We start from the raw sequence: 14885 nt of genomic DNA, 5'->3' as shown, positions 1-14885 counted from the left end.
ATTCACCTCTGCATTCTCTCTCCAATGTTTCTTTATAGCCAGATGACTAGATCTGTGCACAGAAATCCAAATGAGGCCTAATTATTTCCTTATACAGTGGAACTATCACTTCCTTATCCATATTAGCATTCTTTGCATTATAGCAACATTTTCTAGGTAATCCTTACAACTTTTGCAATATATCCTGTGAATGTCAGTTCCCAAGACCCCAGATCCCTTGCCTCATTCCTTCTTCTCTGGGCAAAGTGCATAACTTTATTCTTCAGAGGTAAACGCCAACTGAATATCTCCTTTCACTCTGTGAACTATAACATTGATATAGCTATAACAAATAGCTGTCCCAGGACAGAATCCTGTGGTACCCCACTCATTGCCTTCCTTTTTTGTGGATACTGCATTCCCCATAGACAACTTGCTGGCTCCTATCAATCAAGTTATCAAGCTATCAAATGACTTTCCATCACCATCCTGCTCAATTTCAAGAGTAGTTTATCATGTGATACTTGATCAGATGTTTTAGCAAAATCCAGATAAATCATTGTATAATTATCTCCTCTGTTTAATATACTAGTCACTATCATAAAACATAAACTAGTTACTGAAACATGACCTGAACCAAACCCATGCTGCTCTCTCCAATGAGCCTCTTTTAACACTTGCACCACTATACTTGATATACACACTAGCCTGCAGTTTGATACTACTGGCTTGGATTCTTCCTTATACAATGGCATTATTTCTCCTCCTTTCTACTCCTGAGATTGTTCCTAATGCCAGATTTATGTTGAAGAACCAAGTTAAGAGCACTGTGAGCTCTTTTGCACGTTCTCATATTGTACATGTACTTAACATCATCAGTGTTACTTAATATTCTGAACACTTTCCATTTTTGAACTGTCAGTCTTCTGTCCTTCCTATTGCTATTCAGCATTTGCTCTTATCCACCCACCCACTCCTCCCCACACATGGAATACACCAACAAAATACTAATTGAATCTTTCCATTACAACTACAGTGGTTAGTCATATTTCTATATTCATTCTTTTCTTTGCCTTCTAACATAACTGTACCATTCTTTAGGATTTTGCTTTACTGCTTTGGTTGATCTTTTATATACCAATTTCTCTTTCTTCACTACATTTCTCACCTTCCTAGACTGTGCTTTAAACTTCTCATGCTACTGAGGGATAACTTCCTCCTTTTCAAAAGCTCTTGCATAATTCCGTGATTCATTTATTTCAACCCTACTTTATCCTCATAACCTTAGGAATAAAATCTGACATTGCCATAAGTAACCAATTCCATATCAAGTCAAAGGCACTGGTGATTTCTCTCCCCTTCAACCGATGAAACTACTGCACTGCACATCACCAATCTGTTTCCTTAATTTATCATAGTCCTCTGCTCTGTAATTCCACACATCTCTCTCTCTCTCTCTCTCTCTCGTTTCATGAAGTTTGTATCTGCCTAACCACATCCCAATGTCAAAACTATTTGATTACTCCTCAGTTGGTGGCATCTTTTCTTATCAGTGTATGAGATTATTAAATCTAATACTCATGACCCATGTGTTTCTTCATTTACTTATGGCAAAAGGTAGTTGATCCTGAGTAAGCTCAAGGAATTCAATCTCCTTATTCACATGTTATTTCCTGCTTCCAGTCAATGCTTCTGTAGTAGTTACCCATTATTATCTCCCTTCTGTCACTCCCCAGTCTCATCTGTCTCAATATTTCATATGCATTTCTTCACCTATAGCCACTCCAATAAATATCTAAAATTATGCTTACCATAGCCTCAAAGTCATTATTCTTCTTGCTTTCTTCAAGTTCCATATTAAAAGGCAACCACTCTTCTTAAATCATCAGTAATATCCACTTCTTTTATCCTGTCTTTTTGAAAAATGTTATAACATCACATTCTATTTCCATTTGTACATCATCCTCCATTAGCTACTGCTCACTGAAACCAATAATTTATAGCTTGACTAACTGTATTAAGTCCACAAACTCTGCATTCTTATTCCTCTAGTTTCCCTTTCCTTCCCACATTTCCTTATTCCATTGTTCAAGTTTTTTGACTCTGTAGCCCCCTGTTAGGGCTCTCGTGCATCTCTATTTTGTCTTTCTTCATCCACTAATCTCACATCAATTTTGGTATCTTACACTCAGTTTCACCATTGAGTTTTTGTTTCTCCTCCTCTCATCAACAATCTACCCAGCTTCACACTACTGTTCTCGCTCAGATGCAGACCATCTGCAGCAAACAACTCTCTCTCTCCTACCTTTGGTTTTATCTCATACATACAGAAACTGAAATCCTCTCTTTCTGAACATTCTAACTAGCATGTCATTCATGATTATTGCTCTTCTTCTTCTCAGCTCTCTGTTATCATATATACCCTGGCAAGATCCTCAGAAATGCCAGCCTGGTTGACTGAATGGTTAGCATATCGCTCTCCAACCAAGGAGATTTCTAACCCACATGCTGTGGGTTAGAATCCCATCATGTGTATGGATGTTTGTGATTGTCTCTCGGTAGTAGATGAATTTCATTGCCTGGTGTGAAACACCTCCTCACTTATTGGACACCTAAAGTTACGTGGAAAGAGTTCCATGTTTTTCTCTCTAATAGGGTTTCTGGACTGTGTAAAAAATTAATAAAAAATACAAAACCATACTACTAAAGTTTCTGTTAACATGTTGACAAAAACCTTTCGTGGGTATAAACCACATAAAAATAAAATAATGCATCACCAATCAGCATTGTAGTGATTTGTCTTGGACTCATCTGCCACTGGCATTTTCCTTCTTGCACCTCCAAACTACAAATCTTCGCTGAATGTTTTATTCGCTCAGCACACACACACACACCTCAGTTCATTCCACAACCTTGCCAATTGACTCATGTTTGTATCTTTCATGCCAGCTTGTTTACCATTCTTCTACCATTCCACCATCTTTACATCTTCCTCTGGTTGGCTACTCTCTACCGTGTCATTCACCACATTTGTACTATGTTTGCTACTCCTGACTTTTGATATGCTCATATTGCTTAAACAATTCATGCCACCATTGATTTGTTTCTTTTATCAGATTGTCCACTTACTTTTTTCATAACTTTCTTACTACATTTAACTGTTCTTTCAGAGCATCTCTCTTTGCTATCTGATGAGCACTCATTCTCATTAAATTCTCGCTACTATCACTCTGTCACTGATACATCACTGTCCATGAACTCATTCAAGTCACACTTCACACACCTTAAAAATCCATAACTTATCAACATAATCCAATGAATAGACGCAGCACACCTTACATTTCACATAATGACTAATATCAGAATTTTACTCTTGCATGGACAAAGTTGCATCCATCTTGTTTCCATTGCCAGTCAGTATACCTTGCTCTGTGTTTTTCAAATTTTTATAAGCAAACTCAAACAAACAGGCCCCACACTGCAAACATACAACTTCTACAGTAACACTCACTCATAAAGACACAAAAATCCTCAGTTAATTAGCCAATAAAATTTGTCTGAATCCAGAACTTTCTTACACAAGTTATGTTGTGAAATTAGCTGTTCTGGACACTAAATCAACTTAAATGATGCTTTCATTCATGTTGATACATTTTGCTTAGAAAAGAACATTAATATCTTAGAGACATTCAAATCTGGTGGATAGTAAATGTTAAGACTTTGCTAGCACAGTGAAATAAAAATTGAGAACAGCAGTTTACAATCATTACTAGCCATTTTATCTGAAACAAATGATGGAAGAAATCACACTTCTCAGAAACTTAAGGAAAATGACAGGTATTTAAAAAAAAATACATTTTATGTTGTTTCCTTACAAAGGGCATTTCAAATGTAATGTGTTCATGTGTGTGTGTGTGGGGGGGGGTATATATTCACTTTACTTTCTTCCTTACACTCTGAGCGGTTTAACCTTTAATTTCAAAACATTTGAATTCAAGAAGGAATAAAGTTGCTGTAAGAGGCAAGATACTGATTCCAAAAGTTCAGTCCATATAGGATAAATGTTGGCTTATGTAATTGAAGAAAAACTATATAGCTAGAATGTTTTTCATGTTCTTTGGAGTTGTCACTGAAACCAAACTCCTAATTGACCTTGCACACAGATTGGTATCCCAGGATATCACATGAAACATCTTATTTTCTAAATTTATCTTTTCTCATTAAACTCATTAAGGATTGAGTCTATGCACACCTTATAACCAAAATAAAAATCTTAAGTTACAAATAACACAAATGTGTAAACATCAAACTCAGTATAACTTACATGCAAGCACCAGTGTATTCTTCACATCACAACTCCAAAGAACGTGAAAAACATTCTAGCTATATAGTTTTTCTTCAATTATATAATTCAACATTTATCTTATATGGACTGAACTTCGGTATCTTGCCTCTTACAGCAGCTTTATTCCTTCTTGAATCCAAACAGGAAAAATACTTCCATAAAAACTGCAATCTATATGATAGCAACATCAGTCAAATTCTTCTTGCATCTCAAAATCATAGAACACTGAAGAAAAAATATCTTGGCTTCATTCAAGACACTTCTATGACTTCACTTTCTTTTATGCTGTTTCTTTACAAAGTGCATTCCAAACATAATGTGTATGTATGGGGGGGCATATTTGCTTTACTTTCTCCATTACACTCTGAGCGGTTATAAATTTTTTTATAACATCTGAATATTACTAAAACCATGTCAGCTGTTAGAAATCACTCTAATATACTGAGCCTCCTAACCATACTTAATGCACCTATTTGTATATGAACTAGAGATCAATAAAGTTAATTTTCAGTTGAAAATTGAAATAAATCCTATATAGATTAATGACTAATGAAATAGCAAACAGGTGGAAAGAGTACTTTAACAAACTCCTAAACTGTGATGAACCTTCTGAATCTTTTAAACAGAAGACTTATCATACTTGTCATCCAGAAATTATAAATCTTCAAGGCACCAGCTACTTATGAAATAATAGCCAAACTCATTAAATATGGGGGAAGTGAGTGAATCTCTCATATACATAAGTTGGTAAATTTAATATGGGAAAAAGAAGAGATACCTGCAGAATGGAAAGAATCACTGATCATTCCAGTATATAAAAAGGGGGAAAAAATGAATGTGGAAATTAGGGGGGGGATATACTGATAGCAGGCTACACAATTTTATCTAATATACAAAAAAAATCTTACTTTATGCTGAACAAAATATAGGTGAATATCAAGCATGATTCTGAAGAAAAAGATAGACAGACAGTTCACCAAATTTTTACTCTTAAATACTGGGGGGGAAAATGAGAATATAATCTGTAGGTCTATATTTTATTTATAGACTTTAAAAATGGACCTGTAAGAGATAACAAACAGGTGAATGGAGAAGATGACATAATCAAGAACTATATATAGTCTATAGATCCCTTTCTAGTTGATGAAATTAGAGCTTGCAGGTTAAGATAGATGGTTTGGACATGCAGAAAGAATGGGTGAGGAGAGAATGGATAAACAAGCATTCAAGATGAAGCCTGATGCAAAGTGACCTAGAGATAAACTGCCGATGCATTGGGAGGATAATATCAAAAAGACTTAGCTGAGATGGGAATCCAGAACAGGAATTAAAAAGCTCAAGACAGAAAGGAATGGAAGAAGCTGGTACATGAAGTAGTAAACCTTAGAGATTCTGCAAGCTGAAGTAGAAAATATAGATTAATGATTACTAAAAACTTCACACTTCTCTTTATACAAGGATATCCTCTCTCAGTTGCCCATTTCTAACTTTTCTAGTTTCTGTTCAGTTTTCATATATTGAAGATGCAGAAACTCTAGTTTTTCTCCTGCTATATTCCTTTCTTACTCCCAAACAGCTGAAACTTAGCAATGCTCCATAACATTTTCACTTCATGTGCTCATAAATACATTAGAGCAACTTCCACTCAACTTCACCATCATGCACTGGTATTACTGCTTTTAGCACTTGACTTGAAAAAGGTTTTTTCTTCACAGTACAGAAAAATTTATTTAATTGCAATTTCATTAATGAGACATCCAGAATTTATAATAGTTTTTCATTTCACAATCTTTTATGCACTGAGGTAAATTCATTTGTAGTGGTAACTTTGGCTTCTCTTGTCATTGATAACATATTTTGTAAAAGGTGTTTGTATGAATAAGAAACAACACCAACCTTACAAAACTATTGATAGCTCATACAAAATTAGTATTAAGCTGTAAAATAAATAAATCTAAAATAACTTTATTTTATATCTAAGCAAGATCTTAGTAGCTAAAAACAAAAAAGATCTTCTTCTTCTGCAGCTTGTCCCACTTCAGTAGGGTCGCTGTTCTCAGTGAGTCTCCTCCACATCTCAAGATTGGTCACTGATTTTAACATTCCCTGAAGTCTCATCATTGCCATCTAGACTTCTGATAATATTCACTTTTGCCATTGAGTTAGCACACAGTATCTGCACAAGTCTGAGTTCTTGACCTACTGACCAATGAGTAAATAATGTGTCAGAATGACCTTTAATTTCTGTTGAAACAGACTTGCAAAAGAATGTGATTTCTCCATTAAAATAATTTTTAGACTTTTATACAAAATATTTTAAGCAGAACATTTCATGCATTTTATGACATTGATAAATGATGCTTTGAAGCATCTTCTCTTCTGCTTTAGGCCAAACTTCTTCCTAATATATTATTATTTTAATGGCTAATATAGCCTACTTTCGTTTGGAGTGCCCCTTTTTTTACAGTGTCATTGGCTCTTTAACCAAATTCTAGGGCATTACTGAAGTGTTATAAAGCTAATATTTGAAGAATAAAAATAGGAGAAAATTTGGACGTACTTTTTTTGGATGTTGTTTTCTGTCTCCTTATTCCAGCGATGTGCCTTCATATGCTGTTAAAGGAAAGGTTTTTTTTTTTGGGGGGGGGGGGGGAATGGAGGTAAAGTAATGTGGGGGAATTATTTTAAAAAAACGTGGTTTTTTTGGGGGGAAGTGGAGGTAAAGTAATGTGGGCAAATTATTTTAAAAAACCTGAATTTTTTATATATGTATATTAAGGGTGGGTAGGGAGCATTTTGGGGGGGGGAGAAGGATCTGAAGATAGAAATTATTTTTTTGGGGGGGAGGGAAGAGGAGGGATTTAAGGGAAACATCAGAGGTGGGAGTAATGGGGTGTGAGCCATTTCAACAACCATTGTCTTTGGAACTCGCAGGGGAAGTGGATGCTATGTCATGTCAGGTAGGTGTTTCTGTCTTTGGTGTACTTGTGTTGTCTCCTGTTGGTCGGAGTCGTGACCTAATTTTTATGTTGCGGAGCTTCAAACTCTCTTAGATTATGTAGGGTCGGTATGGTATTATATATGTGGGATATTGAGTGTTTTCGTCACATTTTATAGCTATCATTTCCAATATTCTAAGCATTGTTTCATTGTCTTATATGTCTAATATTATGGGCTTGTCAATTTTCAGGGTATGTTTTTGTTCAAGGGTGTGGACTGCTATCTCAGTTTTTCCTGTATTTTGTATCCTGTTTTTCTTTTGGTGGTTGCATTTTTTATTGTTTAAATGTTCATATGTTAAAAAAATGCAACAGCCAAAAGAAAAACAGGATACAAAGTACAGGAAAAACTGAGATAGCAGTCCAAACCCTTGAACAAAAACATACCCTGCAAATCAACGAGTCCTATATTATATGTCTTATATGTCTAATATTAGACATATAAGACAATGCTTAGAATATTGGAAAAACAATAGCCATAAAGTGTGACGAAAACTCAGTAAACGTCCACTGACCCTACATGATCTTCGAGAGTTGGAAACTCCATAACATAAAAATTAGGTCACGACTCCGACTAATAGGAGACAACACAAGTACACCAAAGAAACACCTTACCGACATAACATAGCATCCACTTCCCCCACGAGTTCCGAAGACGATGGTTGTCGAAACAGCTCACACCCCGTTATTTCCATCCCTGACTTTTTCTCTTAAATCCCTCCTCTTCTCCCCCAAAAAATTTCTATTGTCTGATCCTTCTCAACCCCCCCCCCCCCAAATGCTCTCCACCCACCCTTAATAATAATAATAATAATATACATATATAAAAAACCCAGGTTTTTTAAAATAATTTGCCCACATTACTTTACCCCTACTTCCCCCCAAAAAAACCTTCCTTTAGCAGCATATGAAGGCACATCGCCAGAATAAGGAGACAGAAAACAACATCCAAAAAAAGTATGTCCAAATTTTGTCCTATTTTTATTCTTCATGTATTAGTTTTATAACACTTCAGTAATGCCCTAGAATTTGGGTAAAGAGACAATAACATTGTAAAAAAAGAGGCACTCCTAAACAAAAGTAGGCTATACTAGCCATTAAAAGAATAGTTTCTTTTTAGAGGAGTAACATGGGAATTTTGCCAGAAATAATACCTATTCTTCCTAATATTTCTGCAACTAAACTTCATGCTTTACTGTCTCTTAAACATAATTCATACTTACTATCTCAAAGACATCTAAGGGAAGAGTAGTTGTTGTTTTAGACAGCTCAGATTATAATAGAAAATTTGCACTCGATCTCCATGATACAACTGCCTATCAAGGGTTCAACCACAACCTAACTAAGAACCAGGTAAAGAAACTAAACTTCTTGCTGAATGAAGTCATCAGTTGAGCTAGAGATACTGTTGAGTTGAAACTTCATAGTATTCCTATCTCCTTTCTGTATTCATTTTTGTGTAGTTTGCATTGGTACAATTAATGATAAGTCTTCAAGGACAGCCTTCTTTGTGGAACTTAAGTACACCATATAAGCTGGTCTAATTATTTCATTAAAAGTCTGCATATTTCTTAATAAAATTTACAACATTACTATATAGTCAAACAGATTTGATGGTCAGCTTTGATATTGTGAATGTTTGTTTTATCAGAATCCCCTTTGCTAGTCACTTTACATCTCTCATCTTATCTCTTATCATCAAGACTTTTCTCCTGATATCGTTGACAATTTTGTCAACAATATCATATGTATTTTATTTCTTTCTGAAAGAATGCAATCTACATACAGATCAAAATCTATAAATGGGAGTACTCTTCCTTCTCCTCCTTTGGCAGACTACAGTTTAAAACAATCTGGAAGACAAACTGTTTTGAACATTACAGTTTAGCCATTTGGGTTCACTATGTTAATGGTGATTTTACTATTTGGTCTCTTTATGTTAATTCTATATAATGAGAGGTTGGTTCATAAACCTGTAGTATGCAAGTACTGTGAATGGATGAAGATTGGAGAAAAGAGAAACTTATGCTATTGAAAGTTTTTCCACTTGGTTATACTATAAATTAAAGATACCAAATAATTATAAGCTTGGTTTAATCCTTTATGGCAGCCATGCATTTTGCACTGCATGGCTGCCTTGTTCACCTGATCTGATTTCTGGCTCTGGGAATTTCTTAAAAACAGGATTTATTGGGATCATCTTGATAACTTACCAGTGCTGTAAACGAGCTAACTATCATGTGTGTTATGTTGAATTTTTTCTTGACAATTATTCATAAGACTATTACACTTTTTTATAAAATCTTTATCAAGTAGCTTTATTTTTATCCTCCTACATGTTTCGCCAATCTGTTTCTATTGGCATCCTCAGGGAATACAAATCAGTAAGCACAAAATGAAGGTTACAGACTAGGTTATAACCGATGGTTCTAAATCATTTAGAACCATCGGTTATAACCTAGTCTGTAACCTTCATTTTGTGCTTACTGATTTGTATTCCCTGAGGATGCCAATAGAAACAGATTGGCGAAACATGTAGGAGGATAAAAATAAAGCTACTTGATAAAGATTTTATAAAAAAGTGTAATAGTCTTAAGAGCTAACTATCTTTTGGTAACTCGTATATGAAAATATGACTTCTGCTTTACTTCAACCTTGGCATCACCTCTGGGTCTGGCTCCCACTGATGAAGCCTCAATAAAGGTCGAAACTGGTCTGGATAGTGACCCTTTCCATAATGCATAGCATTATGCATACCTGTAAGGATATGTACTTTGCATTATGGGATACTGAGGAAAGTGGTGTGAAGTCATAGGCTTCTATATACGAGTTGTCCCAGTCCTGAAAATCATTCAGATGCAAACTTGTTTGCTTACACTTGGATAAAGGATTAAACCAAGCATATAATTTCTTGGTATCTTTAATTTAAACTTATGCTATATTTGAAGACTTATGCATTATATTCCTCAGTAAATGCATAGTAAGGAAGGCTGTTCCAGAGTACAACACTGAAAGATGAATATGGAAGAAGAGAAACTTGTTTTGTGAGTTTGGAGTTGAACTGTGAAGTGATGTTGTGTAGCAGCAGTGCACACATTGGTGGGAGGGAGGGAAGAATTATTTATGCCAGTTCTGATAAATGCAATCATCAGTTTCCTGATATGTGCTCTCAAGGAGTGTTCAGGTTATGACAGCACTACTTTTATTGTTGAGAAGAGATAATTAATAATCTCTTCTCAACAAATCAGTCTATTATTTGTCAGCACACTCCAATATCATCATATTTAACATTTTGGTAAGGCACTTCTGACTGGATCAATTTTTCCACCTAGACCTTGCTTGATCTTCCTCTTCTGGTTCTTTTTCTTGCTATCTTGGCATCAAATGCCTGTTTTGCTAACCTTTGCTCTCCCATTCTATTTAAGTAATCATTTTGAATAAGATTCTGCCATTGATCTGTTCAGATCTCTGGTTTTTCTGAGAACTCTCATATCTGTGGTCTTTGCTTAAGTTCTTTATTTCTAATCCAGCTCTCAGATTCCTAACTTAAAACTAGCTTGAACACTGTCTCGTATACTGCTAGTTTAGTGTTTTGGCTAATTTCTCTCTTATTCCATATAAATTTATTTAACCTGCTCCCCACCATACTAGCTTTGCTTATTCTGTTTATTTCCAGAGTTAACTTTTCATCTTTTATAAAAACTGTGCCTGATTTGACTTGTTTATAGACTCCATTCAGAATGCTGCTGAAGTTTTCTGTGATAAATATTTACCATGTAAATATTTATGGAAGATGCATGTAGCACAAACTGAACACCTATGCAAACATAGTTCTGGGTGATGTTTCTTTATTCTGGATTCTCTTCATTCTGACCTGTTCAGGTCCCTGGTTTTTCTGAGAACTCTCGTATCTGTGGTCTTCGATGAAGTTCTTTATTTTTAACCCAGCTCTCAGATCCATAACTTAAAACTGGTTTGAACACTGTCTTGTATACTGCTAGTTTAGTGTTTGGCTAATTTCTCTCTTATTCCATATAAATTTATTCAACCTTCTCCCCACCATACTAGTTTTGCTTATTCTGTTTATTTCCAGAGTTATAAAATTCTGTAAGGAACTTTTGGTCATCCCAAGAATAGATATTGATAAATATTTCTAATGGTGAAACAAATAATTAGCAATACATATTGTTGCAGAAGAGAGTTGTAAATCAATTTTGTTCTGAATTCTGTAATTTCTTTTTTTTTTTTTTTTTTATTCACATACATCAGTTCAGATACGTTATAAGCCAATAGTGTGCATTTATTCAATTACTGTGATCTTATTTTTGTACATTATATCCTTTTTTTTTATTATTATATTAGAAATCAGGTTGTCAACTCAACCATTGCATGTTATTTAATGATAATCAGAAAGGTAATTATTACTTAAAATTTCTTTTTTATTCCTTTGTTGATTTAAATTCAGTGTTGAATGATTTTATGTGTTGATATTGGCATACCTTAAAATTAAACCATAACAGTTGGGTGAGCATTTCTAAAATATTATTTGCAAATAAAATATATAGTCCAGTACTATGCATTCCAAATACAATATATTTGGAATGCATAATACTTTTCATTATAAAGCATCTAAAAAAAAATTTTTTTTTTTAAAGGTAATGCATAAAGATGATAATCCTTATAAGTGCATATTGTGTGGAAAACAGCTTGGAAGTGAATGTTCTATCAGAAAGCATATATTGCGTATTCATGGGGAGCCAGAAAAGAATGCAGTTTGTGAAATTTGTAATAAACGTTTCATTACTAAAGGTGATCTTCAAGCACATCTAATTTCTCATACTGCCGAAAAAGAATTTGTGTGTGAATATTGTGGGAATGCATACAAAACAAAAGGCAATTTAAAAGCCCATATGGAAAATCACAATGATATCAAAAAATTATTTAAATGCAATATATGTAGTGCAACCTTTAATAACAAAAGAGGATACATTAATCATGCAGTTATTCACACAGATGAGAAACCTTATGAATGTAAAGTATGTGGAAAATGTTATAAAAGAAAACATACTTTGAAAAACCACATGCATATTCATAATGATGTTAAGCGCTTCAAATGTACCTTATGTGAAAAGACTTTCCGGGCAAAGAGTACTTTTGTGGCACACAAAGATTTTCATAGCGGAGTGAAACGTCATATATGTAAATACTGTGGTAAAGCCTTTCTTTTTAGTTGTAATATGTATAAACATATTAAAAGGCATATTGGCGAACGAAAGCAAGTTTGTGAAATTTGTGGTAAAGCTTTCATCGAGAAGCAAGAATTAAAAGTGCACATGAAGTCGCATCTACGTGATAACAAACAAAAAACAGAAACTCATCTCCCTTCTATAACAGATGAAGTAGAATTTATGATTTCAGAAATTTCTCCCAATGATTGTCTTGTTGATACAGAATTACTTAATTCTTTAAATACAGTCATTTTCTCTAATCTGAAAGCAGAGACTTCCACAGAAGAAAACTGCACTAATTCTAAATTTCAGAACAATAAAGAAAAATCTGGTATATTGAATAAGATGGAAAGCAATGGAAATCAGTTTCATGATCCAAATTCTTGTGATTTAAATAACTGATTCTGTGTAAAAAAAAAAAAAAAAATTAACTTCAGATGTCTTTCTGTATTTACAAAAAAAAAATGAAACTCGCTATAAGAATTGTTTGTCTCTTAAGTAGTGCATGTTAAATGTGATGTGGAACAGCTTATTGAGTAAACATAATGTGGAAACTGAGAAAAAGAAAAACTTTAATTCACACTGATTTATTACACCATGCATTTAGCAGTAACATTATTAAGGAGTATATATGTCAGAAAAGTATTAAAAATAGTAAGTGATATAGGAATCTGAGGAGAAGTAGTTAATTACAGTTGTAGATAGTGTGGTAGTGATTGTGACTTGGCCCAAAAGATTGTCATCATGCCCATTATCCTATTGATGACAACCTTGCATTTCATATAAACATGCCATGTTTTTTTTTGTATATGGATACATTCATTTCATATCAGCAGTGAAGTAACTTCTTCATATACAGGGTGTTCGGGATAAATTTGACATATTTATAATTAATTATATTTTTCCGTAAGTTACATGTATTAACACACACTTCTCTTCATTTAAAAGTTTGGACCCTTCTTCATTCATATACAAGATGTCAGAAAGGATGGATAGCTGGAACCCACCTGAATCATGGAAGAGAATAACTTGTATCATGATGATTCGTGCCCGCCATCAAAATAAGGATATTACGACTGCTGCCCAATGCTCCCTGAATGCAGTAAAAACAATCAGGCATGAACTAGAGACTTGCAATGGTGACTACGAGGATGTAGCAAGAAGAAAGATCCCTAGCAGACGATCTGATTGCGTTCGTACAGCAGAATTCCTCGCAAATCTGCAGGAACAGGTGTTGAAGAACCCTGGCATTGGAATTCGGGCTTTGTTCGTGGAGTTGCTAACTGTAGTCAAGCCCTGGATAACAAGGGTAGCCAATGGTAGGCCGTATGTATGGCAGCAGGATTCGGCCCCTTGCCACACCTCTGGGAAAAGTCAAAAATGGTTGTCTGAAAATTTCTACGACTTCACCAGTCCAAATGTTTGGCCTCCAAACTCCCCAGACCTTAACCCCATGGATTATTTTGTATGGGGCGCAGTTGAAAAAGACACCAATCGCACTTCCAGTAATACAAAAGCCCAGTTAATGGATAAAATTAAAACAGTTTTTGCGGCCCTTCCCAGGGAGACTGTAGCATCAGCTTGTTCGAGGTTCCGAAGCAGAATTGAAGCTGTGATCGATGCTAATGGTGGTTATTTTGAGTAAATCTTGTTGATAGTATTGTAATTAACTCTGCCTGTAATGTTTTTTTGTCAATTCATTAAATTTAATAGATACAAAGAAGATTTTCTTTTTCCTTACGAAACTGTCAAATTTATCCCGAACACCCTGTATATATCTTTCAGGTTTAAATTTTTACCTGAGAATTCATTGTAGAAAACTTATGGAAACTACTACTGTGGTTGAATGAAAATATAAATTAAATATAGTTACTCCTTACAAAATATACTTGTCAATGACTAAGATCTTCTCCATTGCATTTTTCAGTAGCATGTTCTAAAAGTCAATGTATGTAGTTGGTTCACTGCCTCAGTTTCTGTCCTAAGTTAAGCACATGGTTTACTTCTTTACAAGCTGTTTCACATAAACAGTTGTTTTTCTTTTAATATTTTTCTATTTTAATTGCATATTTATTTTATGTATGTCTGACTCTTATCACATTTAATGAGTTAGGAAATATAAATATAATATGACATTTCAGTCACATTCACACAGTTTTTTAGCTACTGTTGCTTAATAAACAAAACAAAAAAAAGGTCAAGAAGATTAGTGCAACATTACATTGAGTGCAGTTAATATCCTGAGGGAGCAGTTAAACACCCAATCATCCTTGATGTGTATAACACGTCATTTGCCTTCGATGCAAAGTGTCCATTAAAATTGTAATACCATTG

At 34.5% G+C, this 14885-nt stretch overlaps 1 protein-coding gene across 4 annotated transcripts in view; it reads left to right on the top strand.

Moving 5' to 3' along the window:
• Nucleotides 1-13113, top strand: part of LOC150110071 (uncharacterized) — a 184083-nt gene extending 170970 nt beyond the window's left edge. For all 4 annotated transcript variants that reach the window (XM_090391106.1, XM_090391090.1, XM_090391098.1 and 1 more), the window contains one exon: nucleotides 11979-13113. In XM_090391106.1, coding sequence (XP_090247232.1) covers nucleotides 11979-12953 — 975 coding nt within the window. In that variant the 3' untranslated portion in view covers nucleotides 12954-13113. The remainder of the gene's footprint in view (nucleotides 1-11978) is intronic.
• Nucleotides 13114-14885: the final 1772 nt, after the last annotated feature.

The sequence above is a fragment of the Typopeltis vanoorti genome, chromosome 1, assembly GCF_054136105.1.
Source record: "Typopeltis vanoorti isolate ZY-2024b chromosome 1, IOZ_Tvanoo_1.0, whole genome shotgun sequence".
Lineage (NCBI taxonomy): Eukaryota > Metazoa > Arthropoda > Arachnida > Uropygi > Thelyphonidae > Typopeltis > Typopeltis vanoorti.
This window is presented reverse-complemented; position numbering and strand designations above follow the sequence as displayed.